Source organism: Anopheles marshallii, chromosome 2, assembly GCF_943734725.1.
Source record: "Anopheles marshallii chromosome 2, idAnoMarsDA_429_01, whole genome shotgun sequence".
Lineage (NCBI taxonomy): Eukaryota > Metazoa > Arthropoda > Insecta > Diptera > Culicidae > Anopheles > Anopheles marshallii.
Window position 1 is genome coordinate 23,771,813 of NC_071326.1, and position 18,384 is coordinate 23,790,196.

At 44.7% G+C, this 18,384-nt stretch overlaps 2 protein-coding genes across 2 annotated transcripts; both read right to left on the reverse strand.

The window, feature by feature from the left end:
* Window positions 1-1,146: 1,146 nt before the first annotated feature.
* On the reverse strand, window positions 1,147-7,854 carry LOC128717126 (uncharacterized). The gene is made up of 3 exons (XM_053811413.1): window positions 7,762-7,854; window positions 7,429-7,659; window positions 1,147-1,173 (listed from the first exon to the last, which is right to left on the reverse strand). Exons 1-3 carry the CDS (start codon window positions 7,852-7,854, stop codon window positions 1,147-1,149), a joined length of 351 nt encoding a protein of 116 aa, XP_053667388.1.
* Window positions 7,855-12,677: 4,823 nt separating this feature from the next.
* LOC128707040 (hamartin) lies at window positions 12,678-17,143 on the reverse strand. The gene is made up of 5 exons (XM_053801986.1): window positions 17,050-17,143; window positions 13,426-16,815; window positions 13,207-13,364; window positions 13,008-13,122; window positions 12,678-12,940 (listed from the first exon to the last, which is right to left on the reverse strand). The coding sequence occupies exons 1-5, from the start codon at window positions 17,141-17,143 to the stop codon at window positions 12,678-12,680; spliced, it is 4,020 nt and encodes a 1,339-aa protein (XP_053657961.1).
* Window positions 17,144-18,384: the final 1,241 nt, after the last annotated feature.

Consider the following 18,384-nt stretch of genomic DNA (forward strand, 5'->3'; position numbering starts at 1 on the left):
TGCATCGGGGAAGGATCAACGGGCAGTGGTTTGGGACCAGAAAAGAGAGTGGAGGGACTAAAATTTTAAACAAAAACAAAACCACTTTTTGGAACATACACACACACACACACAGACGAAGCTAATAAAACACACTCGGCAGAGAAAGGAAAACCAAGAATAAACGCTCCACACGCAGTAATGCGCCCGCAAACTAAAGCATAATTCAAAACCCATCAGAGCCAATGGTAGTGTGGTTCGGCTAAAGAGAGGAGATCTGCTTTTTTTATTATGCAAAGCAGCCGGCGCACACCGTGCTTTGGGTTGTGAGTGTGTGCGTGCGAGTGGTAAGCACACGGAAAAGTTTTGTGGAAAGGTGCGCGACAACAGAGAAAAGTGGCCGACGATCCATTCGCCGTGTCGGATGCACCAGCAGCAAAACAATAAAACAAGAGCACACACCGCAACAACAGCAAAAAATGGCACCAAACAGGGCCACGGGAGAATCTCTCATCCATGCATTTATGCACCAATCGGCAAATTTGCATGCAATCACGGCAGCGGTTTGATTTCCAGGAAGCGAAACAGCGAATGCACATCGTATGCGGTGGCACGCCACGCAGCATCCAGGCGGCATGTTGCCGGTTGTGCGAGCTGATGCATTTTTTTTTTTGTATGCATATTTCTCTGACGTGTGTGCATCGGTCGTCGGGCGGACCGTTGTGCAGCGCCCCAAAAGCGAACAATCTGTCTTTAATTCGCTCTGTTTCAGTGAAGGTTTGTTTTTTTTTTGTAATGTTACAATTTTTTTTTCTTTCTAATCGTTACAGATTTATACCAGGATTTTCTCCGTTATGTCATAACCATTATTGGTTTGCATGCATTAGCCCAGAACATGATCATTATCTTTCTCTGCGTTTCGCATATCCGGTGTTTAACGATCAATTTAAGGGTCTGTTAAATAGAAGAACTTAGCAACACGTCCGACCTGGGTTCAAATCTGGACTTCCAAATGCCACTATGCAATGAAGTATCTTTCCATTCATAGCCGATGTGGCGATTATTTTATCCTCTCACTTCTGGAGAAAGGCCAGAGCATCGGTTAGTAACCTAGGCCGGTACTTCAACTGCAGTCATCAAGCAAAAGCTGAAGGTTGAAGATCGAGGTCAGAGTAACCGTTCCTCCTGTTCCAGCTACCGGGACAAGAGGAAGTAGCAGGGAAAATTAGAAACATCGCTATGGGAAAGTGTCAATCCGAGATCTGCATAGCATACGTAGCACAAATTACCCTTTCCAAAAGAAAGTATAGCTAAATTTCAGATAAAACTATCTTTTCGATGAAGTGGTATCTCGCGTTTATAACGGATGACGAGACCCACTCGCCAGTGGAAAGTGGCGTAGTGCTTTGCGGACACGAGTGTTGAGTTGAAGACTCCCTCATCATGTGCCAGAAGTTTGACGAGCGGTGAAAAGAAATTGTTCTATCCTTCAGGACTTTTATAAATATATTATAAGAACACAAAAGGTCTTTCGGAAGTGGCCGCCTACATCAATATGAATCAGATAAACATAGGATGACATATTTTGCTCCATCCTGGCTTCGTTCCTTAATACCTGGAGATAACTCTGGCAGAGATAGTCTGGTAGAGGAGTCATTAAAGAATATCTTGTCAACCCTCACAATGTACTTGATCTTTCACGGACAGAACACTGTTGGCAAACCTCAAATGAAGGATATTCTTCAATTATTTCGAAAGGAAGGGGATAGTCGACCGTCAAGGACATAAATACACGATGGCTCAATTATAAACTACTGGCAATTTGGTTCATTTTTGCTACTCGGAAGAGTCGGTTTAACTGAGATTCGATACACGGCCATCGGTGTATTGGACCCTGGGCCGAGGCACGATACTGTGGGACCGCCCACTATGCGACAACTTATACTTCCATAGTAAGATACAGCTTTATTGCGTTGTTGAACTACACACTAACCACCATTAACGCTGTATTCTACTGCTGCGCTTGACCCCCATCAAGCTTTAACATTAAACCTAAAAGAGATACATTTCCCGTACTATTGGCGTCTTGATTGATCGAGCTGCTGTTGTATTGTGCGTTGAATTCTTTATGTACCATTAAATCCACTAGGAGCCGCCAACTAAACTGAGTATGCATAATCGAAGGACAAAGTAAAATTAGTAATTTTTAATTCATTTTCCAACGACACATTAATCTTACCTTCAAGCCGAGCGCTATGTTGAACCAATTCACTGCACCAGTGGTGGAAATGGGAATGAAGGATATGGTCCACCAAATCCTAGCTAGCTTTAACATTGCCCGTCTTCTACCCATCACAATGGTATGAGCTTTGTGCGCAACTCGAAACCCAGTACGTGAGTAGTTGCATGTGTCGCCGCGTCGCTTAGATTTATATACATTGAACTGTTACATCGTCGGAAGTTGCCGAGGTTTACGACTGCAACAAACGAAGTGTACCCGCATGAAGTTAACCTAAAGAGGTTAAGGTTGTTTGGGCCTTCTTGTTGTTTATTGCTTCGAAAAGAAGGACTGCCATTTGTTACTGCGGAACCAACTACTTACTTACAGGTTGACAGGTGTGAGATGGTGCTTGTGCGCATGTACTACCCAGGGAATTGAAAACATGTAAGGTTTCACGGGCAACAATGTTTCAATAGTGAGCCCAAAAACGAAAAAAAAAAGAATTGGTCTCATCCTTTCGATTCTGCACATCGAATAGTGTCCTGCAATGGACCCGAGCCAAGCGGAACGAACCGGTTAGCATTTAATTAAGTTATCATTTCATGAAACCCAATCTCCATTACCTCAATTAATGGGATCACGTTGTAATTTGCCGTGGGGACATTTACATAACTACATCGAACGCCTTACCGGAGGGCAAATTGATACGAGTGGTGTGCGGTCTCGGACGAACGAGTAGCCTGCAGTGTCTCGTCTTCGGAACTGCACGCCGGTTAAGAAAGGCACACCGGTGGTTACGAACTGGTCGACACGATTAATGGCACGAGAGCAGGCGCAATGGATACCGGATTTTTATGCCATTAAAGCTGTGTGCCTTCTTTTTATGCTCGAAAACACCCTTGATTTTGCAGAAAGATGACGTACGATCGCGACCAATCCGGCTGAGTCGAGCCGCAGATACGTCCTGGATCAAGCAAGCTAAGGCTGGCCGCTAAAAGGGAGGGTTAACGGTCGAATGGGTGGGTGGTACCGGCAGCATATCTTCTGCGGCTTGACAGACCGACTCCGACTCCGTGCGTGGTATCACATTTCGCAGCGAAAACAGGAGGCATCGAATGGCACACGGGGCCAACAAAACGTATGTCATTTGCCACAAACACCCCACTCCACTGCTAACGAGGCTTTAATTGATAAACTCTGTTAATTTGTAATGCCTGATAAAGACATACATTCATGTGCTCTGGAGCGTCGCACAATCGTACGGGTTATCGGGTAAGGATGATCACCGGCGTGGACCGGATTCTAAGCGACCGCACGAACAACCCTCCACCGTTCCGCGCGGGAAGTGCTGCAAAATGTGGATTTTCTCAACGATTGACATGCAAGCAACACATTTATCACCGGTGTCTTTCACGTTGCATCTTCGGGCCGCGGATCGGAAAATGATCGCTACTGCCTACAGTGGCATATTCCGACATTTGATTGGAATGTGTGGTTTGGGTTTAAAGCACGAGAGGAAACAGAGCTGTGCGACAAAGCCACTGACAAAGGTTTAGTTTAGTAAAGTGGAAAATTCTCTTATTTAGACCAGAACTACTTGCAGATATTTAATAAAAAAACTTTGAATGTATTACAGAGCATACACATTTGTTTTATTTTTGTGACACTGGAGCCTGGCGTGTCTAATAGTACGACAGTAAGTTCGCCGTAGAGCTCATAGAGCTCGTCATTGTAGCGGCTCCTCCATTGTCCTTCCACATATACGGGGTCAAAAATCCTCCTGAGCATCATCCTCTCGATCGTGGCTGAGAGGGTTTTCTTCTGTTTTGGACAAATCCCATGTCTCAGAGGTGTAGGTGAGTACTTTAACTACTGGTACTGGTATATAGGTTCTATATAGTCGTCTCAGCATAGAACTTTATACAAATATAACATTTGGAGTGCTTGTTCAGAGCATTACGACAATGTCGAAAGAAGTGTCTCATGAACTTCGAATGAAGTTTAAGATACAGCAAACATTCCAAAGAGTTGTTCAAATCCAAGATCCAAAGATCCAACAACTGACCGTCATTTCAACTTGCCGAATGTACACTACTCCCTTAATTGACCACTCAGTCACCTGATCGAATCGTGTAACTTTACGTTAACATCTCGACCTAATGAACTCACACTGAACATTTCCAACCATTAGCGCGAGGTTTCCATACGACAACATGTTTTGATTATTCGATGTGCAATGGAACAACACAATATTATTGCAGAAAAAAAGGGGTTACAAACTCCAGTTGGCCAGCGAACCGGTACGAGGGTCCCCACGGGGTCGTCGCGGGGTACACGTTCTACCGGCCCGATTGCGTTTAACGTCGCATTTTATGTGTCTCGGCTTTTTGATATGATGAGAAGGCTGACGAGTTTTTATTTTTTGTTCCCGTTTCGTTGTGGTGCGTTTTTCTCTTGTTTCTTCAGCAACTTCGTTTTGTTCCATGTACTACTCCATTCTTGAACTGCACGTACGTTCTTCGCGAGCAATGCCGAAGACCGATGCCGTTAGGTGCAATAGTTGTGGGTACTTTTTGTTTGTTGTGTTTGCTATACTTCTGTTTGCGGGGGGTTTTTTTTCGTGCTCCAACACGCTTGCCGCAGTTCCATTTTTCCTTCCTTCCATATACGAGAAGGTGTGTAATCGTCGCATTCCATGTCGGCACTTTGTGTACGGGCTTGGGTGCGGGAGCGGCAAAAGGGTAAAAGGGGCGACGGTACTGCTCGCGGACTCGTTTTGCTATCGTCAATAAAACATGCAACGCAAGAGGATGCGAATCGCTTTATCGCATAAGCGAGTGATTAATGTGGCAGGAAGCTGGAGGGTGGTAACGAAATGGTCGGTTGGGATGTGGGTTTGGCTTGTGGCTGCCCACTAGAGCTAGTAATCGTGTAAGCTGGCGCTAATGTACAACTGCCCGTGGCTTCAGATTAGATAGACATGCGTGTGCAGGTTAAAACGTATCATCAAAATTGTTAGCCGTCGGATGAGATTCGTTAACGTCTTAATCGAGCGAGGCAATAATATCTAACGTTATTATGATGCTCATAGCAAACCGAACGGGCATTATTAGTGGCAGTCGTTACTTGTCAAAGAGCGATATTACATGTTGGTTCGATTGGTTTTGTAGCAAACAAATAATTAGTTTGGTTATTGAGATTTTTCTTCTGCCACGCAAACATTATGTATCTTTAAGAGCGGTTAAAGCTGTTACTAGCATGCGTTGGGTTACTAACGAAACACAGATGGTGTTACGCTTACAAATAGCAGTTTAACGTTTGACAGCGTGGCGAAAACGTTGGGCGAAACGGCGAAACGGCGAAACGATCTGTCAGGCTAGGGACATTCATACGTATCGGTCGATCCTCGTGCGGATCGGATGAATCCAGGAGTGAGCAGAGGAGTGTTATATAAGTGCGTGCGAAGAGGCGTCGGGCCTGCTTTTCGAACGGAAGCAACAGTGAATGTTTCAATCGCTAGAATACATGTGTGTTACCAAAAAAACGATTAGTTTTTTTTTCTTTCCTTGAAGACGAAAAAAGGGCATCGTTGCTGGACGCAACAGATGGGCTTAGTACATTAGGCGCAAATGGTTTTCCATCCTGTTTTTGCTTTCTACAGCAATGGTAGTAGACCATTTTGTGTGTTTTGTGGTAAACACAACACAACATTTTCTTTCATCAGTTGATTGACGTTTAATCATGGCTGTACTAAACCATAACTATGATTGACCGAATAATACTAACGACTTGATGTTGATCGAAGTGTTGATGTTCAGTTAAATCAACTCTGCTTTGTTGAATTCCTTATTCCAGCTCAGTGCAACATTTTGTTACAATAACAACTAAACTAAATTTCATGCAGATTAAACTTCAAACAATAAATGGAAATTTGACAGCTAAGTTAGTTTGTAGTACAAAATCTAAGCATAAAGGTGAAAAATTTGTTAAAAATAGCTTCCGTTGTCATATAAACACTTGTTATGATGTTTTCATTCGAAAAGTCTCCTAAATTGCTGATTAAATATTGTGCAGAGCGAGAAATCATCTATGGAACTTTGAAGTATGAACGATTTTAATCCCGGATTCGACTTACGTGCAGACTCAAGATACGTGGATTTTTCCCGGATTTTTCCCAATAGCGTTTCACGAGGTCCGCCTGTAATGTTGTGTTGCTCTTAAGCGTTGCTCTTAAGCCGAAAGTCTAAGGAATAATATCATGTTTACCTATAATTGTTTTTTTGATAGCATCATTATAGGGTGATAAACTTATTGTATTTACAATAATGGGCAAAATCTAGCATGATTTCCAGATGGCTGTGTTGGTGCGCAAAACGTGCCCAATTGCATCTTATTCGGGTTTTACGAGAAGCAAGAACACTCGGTAGGCGAATGACCGTACGTACTAGTTGACCATGCCATGCGGTACTTGCACCACTCAATCATTCTCAATACGTTTATTTGTATTCGTTTACAATTTACTTTGTGAAACAAGTTTAAAAAGGCGAGCTTTATGCACCACGAACGTACGTCATCATCATTAGGAAACACAAATTAATGCGTCCAAAGCGGTTATTATACGCACACGCTGCACACAGAAACTTACGCCAACGCGTTCATCGAAGCATTTTGACTGCGGTGCTAATCGATCTTGCATTACAGTGCAGAGGGTGTTTAAATTAATCTTCAATACTTGGGTGACCTTCTGTTCTGTGCATCGATAACGGTTGGTTGAACGAGTTAACAGCATCTTTGTACAACATAAAGTGTTTGCACCTTTTTTATGGTTGCGTGAACATTCTTACCAGTACGACGCTAAAATAAGTATGTGGGGTAGTCCAGTAGGATCACCATCGTCTGTCCATTTAATATTACTGCCGTTCTGGCAGATGTATCAACACCGTCACTCTATTTCAGATTAAGTCTATGGCGCCTCCTTCGGTCCATGTGAACGACCTAAAAGAACTCGACGGGCGGGGCCGTTTGGTGTCATTCTATTGACAATAACAGACCACTGGAGAATGGATAGTAAGCAAAACTTATCCTCGGTGGTATGAATTTTATTGTATGGTATTCGATTCCATTGTACAAATGAGTAGAATTATTCAAAAAAGGGTCCCTCCGCCAGAGCCTTCAGTTGACAGTGTTGTTGCAGCTGGATCTGGATCTGCATTTGTAGTTGTAATTACATTTGTAGTTGCCAACGAAACAGGGGGGGTGGCTGTCATTGTAGCGTTAACGTTCGGTGCAGCCGTCATCATTCCACCCACCGTCGACATGCTGTTGCAATTCGGACAATTGATCGTCAGCGTGCAGTTGTCGCACGTAACATTAATGATGCCGTGCTTCCCGTTAACCTGAATCGGTTCTGCCGACTCACTTTCGCTTTCCGAATCGAAGAAAATCGAGAAAATGTCATCCTTTTGTGCCCGAGCAAAGAGAACCCAAATGGATAGGGAGTGGAGTTAGTGAAAAATTTGTCAACACTTGCCAGCGGATGATGATATGCTGCAACCACTCACCAGAAAGTCGTCAAACGCGGCAACGGGTGACCATTGAGTGGCCACGAGCGATAACACCAGCGTGCACAGCAGCAATCTCGTCGGATGTACCATTTCCGAGACGAAAGACTTCAACAGAAGCGACGAACCTTCCAGCAACCCAGTCACCCAGTACACTATTGAAGCTGGACAGTGCGTACCATTCATTTATATTTGTTCCAGTAGCTCCCATTGTTACATTGCACCGTCTTTCTAACGTCTTACACTTAACTTATCAGTCCTTGAACTACCGGATGTGGAGAATACGGGGTGAAACCGTTCCGGCCTCTGCAAGGGTAATGGGTTTGCCGTACAACAAGTTCAGCAGGTCGCTGCAACCCACCACCCAAAATAGCAAGCGTTTTATGTGAAGACACGTTTGAAATTTCTTCACAGGCACAGAATGGTTACGGCGCAAATGGGCTGCTAGAAATTGGTGCCGGCACCTATAACCTGCACCCGATCGACACCCGATAAGATTTTGAAATGTAATGTAGTAAAGGGTACTAATACAGACCATAAAATTAGCTGATGGCACCTTTTACCATGCACCCGTGCACAGTGCGAGTTCGAGCAGCTGCATAAACAGTCTCCCGGGAACACCGGCTACCCCGTCCCGAACCCGGGGATGCAGCATTATGCAAAGTGACACACGGTTCTAGGGGGACACCTTGCCGGATGCCTGCTCAAGGTCTGTACGGTGTGCGATAGGCAAATGGTTTGGGAAGATGTGAGGCGTACCCGACGCCAACCGGATTTGAGCAGCACCGGCGAGCAGCTGGGTTGTTGGCTGGACAGCAACCGTGCTTCCGCGCGCGCGCTGGTGCTATCAAAGTAAACATTTACGCCGGTTGGGGGTTCGTCTAGTTGTTTAATGGCAGATAATGACTAGGCTACAGTAGGTAGCAAACATTTATTGCCCTTGCGCGCAATCGTATAATCGCACTAATTGAGTTTAGTGCAAATGAGTGCCATGTGCAAATTGATCTCCCGTTTTGGAAAATTAGCAATCAACCGATCGGCAAACGATCGGTTAAAATGCCCAATGAAAATTTTCCATTTTGTGGTTTTGACATGCACTTTTTAGTGTGTATAAATTATGAAGGGTGCAGTATATAGTGCAAGTTTTTCCTTAATAAACAAAATCTTCATCAACAATCTGTTATTTTTCCAAAATGTTGTCAGTGCGTGATTCGACAACAACCAAACTCTCCTACGTACGATGACAGGAAAGTTATTGGAAAATAAAGGAAACATATTGATCAATGTTCAATGTCTAGCTTCAATGTTGCGGTCTCAATAATGTGCACAAGTCAGAAGGATAATTGTCTAATGGTGATTAAAACATAAGATTTGTAACCGGAAAACGACAGAATAAACACATCGATTGCATTGTTGTCACAGAATTATCGCAAAAACAACCTTTGCTCAGGTTTTAGATAGGAATTGAATGGATTGAATAACAAAAAAATACTCCCTGACTTCACAGTGGAAGCAACACACATTTTTTTATCCAGCACTGTACAGCCCGGGTAACATGATCAGCAACATTGATCACCACACCGATCGCAAACGGTGATCGTATCGCAATCCGGCAAACCTAAGCAGGGTGGGTTGGTTCCTTCGGGTGTGTGTATGTGTGTTGAGAGAAGGTTGTTTTAATTTAATTACCGGACAAATTATGATACTTACTGATGGTCGACTCGATTTATCAAATCATGCAAACCATTATCAGTTGGCACCGCGTGCTAATGGTGTTGTTAGATCGTGGAGGGTTGCAACAAGCTGCAGGGTGGTAGCGGCGCCGCATGCCGGATGGAGTATTATTAGCCGGTGTACTGCGTTGAATGTTACGTCGCGTTGTGTCAATAGCTGTCGTTGTCGCGTTTGAACTCTTCTCACGGGCCAGCGTTTGATTGATATTAATGCATAATGCTTTAATAGGGTTTTTTTTTGTACCATTCGTTTGCTGGTCGTTTCGTAGCTAACTGTTTCCCTTCCGGCGGTTAAAAGTTAAGACTCTTAAATTAGCATTTGCAAAATGTTGCTCCACACCAGTGCGCCATTACGAACGGGGCCGCATAATGAAGTGATAATAAAGAAAAAAAACGTCTAAAGCTCGTACTATGTAAAGAACGGTATGAAGCCATCACAGTAATAAACGATTTTGCAAACGATTTTGAGTGACTCTATCGTTGCTCAAATAATGGAACTTTAAAATTAAAACATATCAGTCCAATTGGTTAAACCAATCGTAAATCAAACGTTAACTGCTTCATCCAGTCCAATACATAATTGACTGCCAGCCATAAAATGCCTTAGCCTCATCATCATCTTCGTTCGCTTCTGTTGTGCGCTTTCGTTACTCTCGTTTTCTTCTCAATCCACAAGCTACATTTACTAACTTGTTTTCCTTTTCCGGAGTTGCGCCCGAATGAGGTGCAGTGCAACTTTCATAAGCGCCTTGTCGGGCAGGATTCATTGAACGGTCAAGAATGTGAAGCATTTCCTGCAAAACAAAACACAATGCTTGAGAATTTTGTTCATTGTGGGAGAAGGCATTTGGACTGAAGGTGTTGTTTTCGGACTTAAAAAAATGACTCCAAACAAAAGTCAAGTGTTTCTTAACCTAATCTCAGCTTCGTTCGAACATGCACAAATTTGGGGAATGTGTTATGTGTTATTCATCATTGTTGGGAAATGTGTTATTGATGAATGATCCACCGTGCATATCGTGCTATGAAACATCAGAAGAGGATGCAGTAAGAGCTAACAGAGACATTACTTTAACGACTTAATCAGCCAGTCCAAAAAATATGCTTTATCATTATTTTCTGCATGTTTTTATTTTGTATCACATTCCACACTTTTAATAAGACACTTGTACTCTCAGATGCCAGGCATCTCGAATCCATTTAATCTGCAATAGACTGCACGCCAAGGCGTCACACGGCGTATGTATGCTACTACATGCACTTTCAAATTCGACACGATGCGTCAAAGTGCATCCACTGTGCCAATTCCGTCAAGTTCGCATTCTTTCGCAGTGGCGGTTCCATTTTTTTTTTACGTTCCATATATGTGCCATCTCACATCGAGTGTGGACAAAATTGGGCGTACCTGCAGGTCGCAGATGATTTCGCAAATGGTGGGAAAGTTGTCCGGTTCATCGAACTGTTTCCCCTTAACTTGCTCCGCATTCCTTCGTGGCTATTAAAGATTCCACCACAGAAAGATGCGCAACGTGATCTTGTTATGCTGTCCGCACTATTGGATTTAGGTGAATTGGTGTCGGTATTACTACAATAGAATTATATTTTTTCAATTCTATCTTTTTTGGAGATGCTTGCAATGATTATTCCAAACATGATTTAAACAAAAATCGCGGAAAAATCATGCGTAAGATAACATTAATACATTTAAGGGGGTAAACACGTGATTTTATTCGGCAATAACGAATAATGTGTTGGCCCATATTGGACAACTCCACAGCCGGTATATCAGGAACAGTGTGATACTTCTGATGGAAACTTGCTGATCGGCGGACATTGTTGAGTCCACGCAATCGGAATTAGAAAAATATGATTATGTTCTCTTAATCTGCAATAATTTACCTGTTATCGTTCGGATAGTAATATGTTTGAAAAAATTAAAATTGATAATGTATGGAAAAAAACGGTTTTAAATGCATAAAAGATGGATTTCGATTTTAAAGTTTTTGAATCGAACAGCCATATCTTCAGAATATCATATTATCATGTCCTGCAGTCAAGTCACGTATTCACGTTTGAAGTCCTTGAGTCCTCGCGTGTAATGAACTTTGGCCAACGTATAAGTACTCATGCGAAAATTACTACGTATGAAAATAAATATTTTCAATCTTTCTTTTGAACTCCACCGGATATCGCAACAGCCAACATTTCTAAATACAAAACACACACAAGCACACCTGTATTTAATTAGATAATTTGTTGCATTTATTATCATCGCGTTATCGCTACACGCTCGCAACACACACGCAATATCGTTTTGCTAAACTGTTCCATTATAACTTCAGTAGTGTGTGTGTGGTTGTGAGCCTGAAACGATTTCGTGTCGAATTTTCATTTTTATGTATGTACCTAACAACGCTTTTCGGTGTTCGAGAATTCACAAATTACAGTCTCAAGTAGGAATTTCCTTACTCATAAACACGCACACACACACTCATCAGTGTTTGTGTGTGAGCATTGTGTTCTGCTTCCAATGCCATGCAATCGACAAAGATCGGTGTTGTTGCCGTTATGATGCATTTCGTAATATACATATTTATAGTTATTTATATAGATAGCTCGTTCTTTACTTCCTGTGTTGCGCCATCTTCATCCGATTACACATTTTTCGCTTGACTTTGGCGTATTCTGAGGCGAATGGATATCCTAAATGGGCTTCCGAAAAGCCAGTGCAGTAGCTGCAGCTACTGTAGTGTTTAAATTTAAACATTTCAGAATTATGTGTGTGTGAGTGTGGTTTTCAATTCCACCTTCAATTTTGTATCGCTCTAAGACGCATTTATCACAAAACAACTCAAGCTAGATACAAAGGTAAAAATTAATTATTGCAAAACAACGGACCGCGAATGAACTAATCATGCACCGTTTTGCAAACATTAGAAATCACCGAAAGAATACAAGCATAGCAAAAAAACAACATTGAATTGAATCATTTCGTGAAACAATAACAAACAAAACGAAAGACAAGTAACAAGTGATAACATCGCGGGCACAGGTGGCTGGCACACACATTTCTTCCTTCAGGTCGTGGCCTTTTATAGATCATCGTATCCAAATATATTCTCCTTTCAAGGCGTGACACCCAACTAGCAATGTACGCCATGTACGTGCATCCGAAGAGTGCTGTTATGGATCGGGCATAGCACCACCCGGACCATACTGGCCTGCCGATGTCGGTGTGGGCAGGTTCGAGTCAAGTTCGGCTGTACCCATCATGCTACTGTTGTTGCCCATACTGGCCAAGGTATTGCTCCCGCCGGAGAGTTGCGCACCGAGACCGGCAGAATTTTGTGCCACAAGCGCGGACAGATTACGAATTTCCGAAAGACCCTCGCTGGATGCTAGCGAAATCGAAAGTGGTGACGTGTGATCGAGTGAACCGACGGCGTCTGAAAGTAATGCGGAAAAGAGGTTCGTTTACATGCATACAAACGGTGGCTGAACAGCGCGACTTACCAGTACGATCGGAATCGGGGGACTTTGCGACGCAACTGTTTACGCGCAGCTCCTCTATTGTGTCTTCCATCCGAATTACGATTGCCTTTTGTGCTTCGTATTTGTTTTCCAGTGCCTGGCGTAATAAGGTAAGTTAAACAACAATTTTCAAAACCCGTCAAATTTTATTCCAACACCCCACGGGTTGGCGTTTTCCTACCTTGAATTTTTCCTGGTACTCTTCCTTCACCGTTTTCAGCGTACGTTTCTGTAGCGTGATTGTTTCCTCGCGCTTGATGAGCTGTTGCTCCAGCTCTGCCTGGCGCTCCTTGGCCGTATCAAGTTGGGTCGACTTTTGTTGCAATGCAAACTTGAGGTCTATGAAAAACGGAAACAATTATTAGTATTCGCTCACACGTCCTCACTACATTCTTCGCACCTTTCCATTCTTCGTGGTAATTTGCCTTCATGAGTGCGATTTCTGCTTCGCGCGCCCGCAACCGCTCCAGCTCGATCAGCTTCTCCTTAAAGCGCAGCTGCACCTCACCCATCATTATCAGCTCGGACTGTAGCCGCGTCAGCTCTTCGCGGTACTGTTGTCCGAGTTCCGCCTTGCCGATAGCCTTCCGCAGCTCGTTGCGCAAATCAAACAGATCACCCTGGGCGTTCTCCAACAGCAGATTAACCTCGCGTCGTTGAGCGGACTCATCCTTGATCACCACCTGCAATGCTTCAATCTTCAGCTGTAGTTCTTTGGATCGTTCCTGTTCCTGGTACAGGGATTCCTTCCAACGAACACATTCCAGCGACACTTCCTTCAACTCGGTGTTGGTTTTACGGCGCACCGTACTAAGCTCCGCATTCAATGAAGCGATCTCGCGCGTTAATCGTGCCACCTGATCCTTGAGCGCTTCATTGTTCTGCTCGAGCGCACGAATCTTACGGCTCTTGCCGAGCAGTCGACGGTTTCGCTCGGCATGTATCTCCCGCCGGTGGCGCTCGTACTGCAGCTGCAGATGCAACAGCCGTATGTGGTCATGATAGTAAGATTCAGGCAGGCTCGTACGATTACCATTTTCGGCTATGGTGGCCCGTGTCTTTGCGCACGTTTCTATGTACTGATCTAGGAGTGCGTACGGATCCAACCGACCACCGTTTGCAGCCGCCTTCTGTATCTGCTGATCGTGCTGCAGCTGGGAAATGCTGTTCTTAAAGCGCAATTCTTCTTGCAGGATGCCGTAGAATATTTGCTCGTAAGGCTGCGGCCAGCTGATAATCGTTTGCGTTGCCGTCGAGATGGTCGCGTGTGGTGGAACCGGAGTCATCACCGTGTCAACGTCCGCTTGACGATCGATGCGCGATCGTGTGAGTGCAAACGAATTGCCCGGCTGCTGGTGTTGGTGGTGTTGATTGGGATGATGCTGATGATGCACCCGTTGATGCTGAAAGTAGCTACTTGGAGTTGCGACGGTCGTTAAATTGTTGCGTAACTGCCGAAACAGCTCCTGATTCCGAGCGAGCTGCTCGCTCGATCGTTGTTCCTGTTTGGTGTGGAAATGGGTCGCTGCCGAGATGGCTTCTTCTTCCGATGGACTACTGTCAGCGTTGCTACCAACTCCCTCCGAGGATGACGCACTGTTCCCGCCACCGTTGGTCGTTTCGCCAGCACGGTGTGTTGGGTGCTGGCCGAGCTGGCGCTGTTTCACGATCGAAACAGAATCGAGCAATAGCTTCGGATTCACCTTGAGCGCATAATGTTTCAGATCTGGCAACGAATGGCGGCGCTGATGGGCCGTAAACAATGATCCCCCCGGGCCGACAAGATGATGGTGGTGGTGTTGATGCTGCTGATGATGCAGATGTATGTGATGGTGGCACTGATGATAGTAATGATGGTGCTGCTCCTGTCCAGCTACCGGATGACGATTATACACTGCCATCGGTTCCGGTATTTGGAGTTGCTGGTTAGCACCGGCACCACTCAACCGCGGCCCAACCGTGACGAGCTGCGAAGCCATGGTGCCACCATTGCGGATAAAGTTTCCGCTCGTATCCGCCGGTGACGTACCGGTACTGTAGTACGGATCGTTCGAATCCACCAAACAATGACTGTGCAGCCGTCGGCGGGTGTAGTTGATGACCGACTGGGAGTTTTTAAAGTGTAGCCCTCCGGCAGAACACGGCGAACCTTCGCCTTGGTCTTGATCTTCGTCCGCACACAGATCGCGTATCGGGACGGCCGTTCCGACCGGCAGTGATTGCGAGTGATGCATGTGCGGACTGTTAATATCGTTTACCTCCTGATCTTCTTGGCTCAGATCACTGGGGCGTAGTAAGGCCGGTTGGATCTGCACCATGGGTGACTCATTGCGGGAGGCTGTCGGTGCTGGCACTACCGTTGCGGACAGTGGAACCGATTGCTGATCGATAGGAAGCGGACTGGACGGTACGCTATTGCTCGTGGTCGATGTTGCAGAGGCTACCGTTGTCATTGTGGTAGTCGTAGTGGTGGTACCCGTGTCGGACAATTGCAGCAACGACTGATTCCGATCGCTCACCACTTGAAGCAACTTTTTCGATGTGACCACCGCTAGTGGATATTCGTAGCTAAAGTGGGACTGCCCCGCATCCTTCTTAATCGGCGATGCCGGTTGTGATGGCGTCCAGATAGCTCGGGCCGTCTGCGGTTTCACCGATGTAGGGTAAGGCCGGTTACTTCCAGTGGGTTTGGTATCTTTCATGGGTGTTGTTTCGGGCGTTGCCTCAACAGCTGCTTCCGGAGGCGACGCACCATCCGCTGCCGGTGGTTGTGGAGCCGGCACAGTTGGAATCGTATAGCTCGGGGTAGGAATTGGTGTGTGCGGTACAGTGCCCGTTGTGGGTGGTGGCGTTGGCTGCATAAGGGTGCTATTGGGCGACCAGAACGAATTTTGTGCCGTGATCGTACACAACTGTTGGTCGAGTGATAGCGTATTGAAGAAGTTTACGTTCGCCTTCCATGGTAGTTCGAACGCATCGGACGTACCACCGCCGGCCGTATATTCGTACGGTTTAATCGGTGTCATGTAGCACGGACATTCGTTACCACCGGCCCCATTCACTGCCAACAGCTGTGCCTGTGAGCTTTCCTGCGGTTCCGGATACTCGAGCGACATTCGGGCACACTCGTTCACCACATCGTGCGGTTCCATATTTTTCCAACGCTGCTGGCTCGTCTCACTTTCCTTGTCGGATAGTACGAGCCGCGGATGGATCTTAACCGTATCGAGCAGCGGTTTGATAGTGTGCTGAAACACGGCCTGACGTCCGGCCGCCGAATATTCATGCTTGAGGAAGGCCACAAAATTGCACGGATACATGCCGTACAGCCGGGTGAACAGTTCGTACAGTCCGAATTGTAGATGTATCAACTGATACTCGGGCAAGTGCGATTCGTTTTGGTTCCACGTGGCGAGATAATTAAACACATCGAACAAATCCTGCACGAAGCTACCCATTGCCAGTGGAATCACGGGCAGGAGATCGATGATGCACAGGACTGCGTTAATCAAGGAGGTGATGTCTTTCTCCACCTTGGACAGCTTTAGTACGTCCTTTACCAGCTGGTGCGCACCGACCTTGTACAGCCAAAGCGGGCGCTTTTGAATGATGTGACCGAATAGGGTGAGTGCCAACGTTTTCGATGTCCCGCCACGTATCCACTCGGACAGTCGATCGAATATGTGCTTATCGTGGGGTTGCTGTACCTTCACAAGAATTTCCACGATCCGTATCGATGACGTATGAGCAAAGTATTCCATCATGTTACAGGCAAGCCAGGATTCTTTGGCTAAAAATAAACAAACGGAACTCTTCATCAAACTTACACTACAACCATGTTTTTTAATTGCTGTTAAATTTTATATCGCAAGTGGTGCAATGTTTTTGCATTGTAATGAATTCGTTACGATTACCAATACTAATGATAAAAAGCAAACAAACATGCTAATGTTGGATTCGATCATGCACTTGTCTGGGGTTTAAGGTAAAACCCTTCTCGCGAAAAAAAATCGGCTATACTTACTGGAAGAAAATATCTCCTGAAATTTGCGCTTCACCTCGTCGACCCGATCCATGTTGTTGGACTCGAGGTCGTCGAACAGATTGGCCACATCCATTGTTTCGCGTTACGTTAAGTTTGTCGTTACAGGATTACGTCGTATACCTCTCGCTCTCTCCGGTGCGTGCGTATTTTTTAAAAGCTTGTTTGTGGTTATTTTTCACAGCTTAAACGGGTGACAAACAATTTGCCAGATGATGGTGCTATATAGGAAAACCAATTTGCATCCGTAGCTATACCCCGGTACAGCTCTACCGGGACGAAGTCGCTCTTCCAGAGATTGTACACACACGCAGCAGGCAATCTTTGTTCTGCTATCATATTTCGGTACGGTCAACGTCACCTCAATACGGTAGGGGTTAAGCAACGGCAACCTTTATGCTAACGATGGTTCGCTTTAACTAGATTGATTGTACAAAACGGGGAAAAACAAACGTTCCGCCAGTTCCGACATCCGACCGGAAGCAAGTGGCGAACGTAGTCACCATTGGGCTTAAACCCTACCCCGAAGTGAACCACAGCCGCATACAACAAAGGATTTGAACCAATGCACCAAGTGAACTGAAATTATGAGAAAATTATAAACAAACAAGAGAACTGCACAAACTATACGCGAGTGTTTTCCATCGCAGCGTTCGAAAACTTTCCAATGCCACAAATGTTTTTACAATTTCCCACTGCACTATCTCAGTCCATCTTCTGTTTCAGTCGAGCTGTGGCCACATGTATCGGGACTATTGACAGAACAAATCAACTTTTTTTTACTGTTTTTAAGCTGTGGCCACAGGTAGCAAGGGGATTTTGAAAATAAATGGGAAAAATTGCATACTTTAGGAACAATCAAAACGTTTTGTGTAAATATACAAACATTAATACCCTAACAGTATAAACTAATTAAATTCCTTTCAATATATTCATTTAAATTTAAGTTCTTCTTCGTTTTCCATATGTTTCTGACACAAACGAATTTAGCAACTGTCAAATGAAACGGTTATGCTATAATTACACGGTAAATAGTGCGGCAGTGGACACATGCATTAATCGCGATTGTATTCCCGAGTGAACGTTTAGAACGAACAACTTCAGACCAAGAAATGCCGAATGAGAATATCGTTATAGAAAGGAGCAGTGTATATATCGTTTAGGCAGTGCGAAGTGTTTTACTATGGGAAAATCGAAAAAAAATGTGAGGGGCTGAAAATTCTAGTGTTTTACTTTTTCAAGTTCTTCAAGAAAGCTTCTAATCACTGAATAACGGACTCCGGCTACAGCCGTTTCGTGGAACATGTGGAAACAATG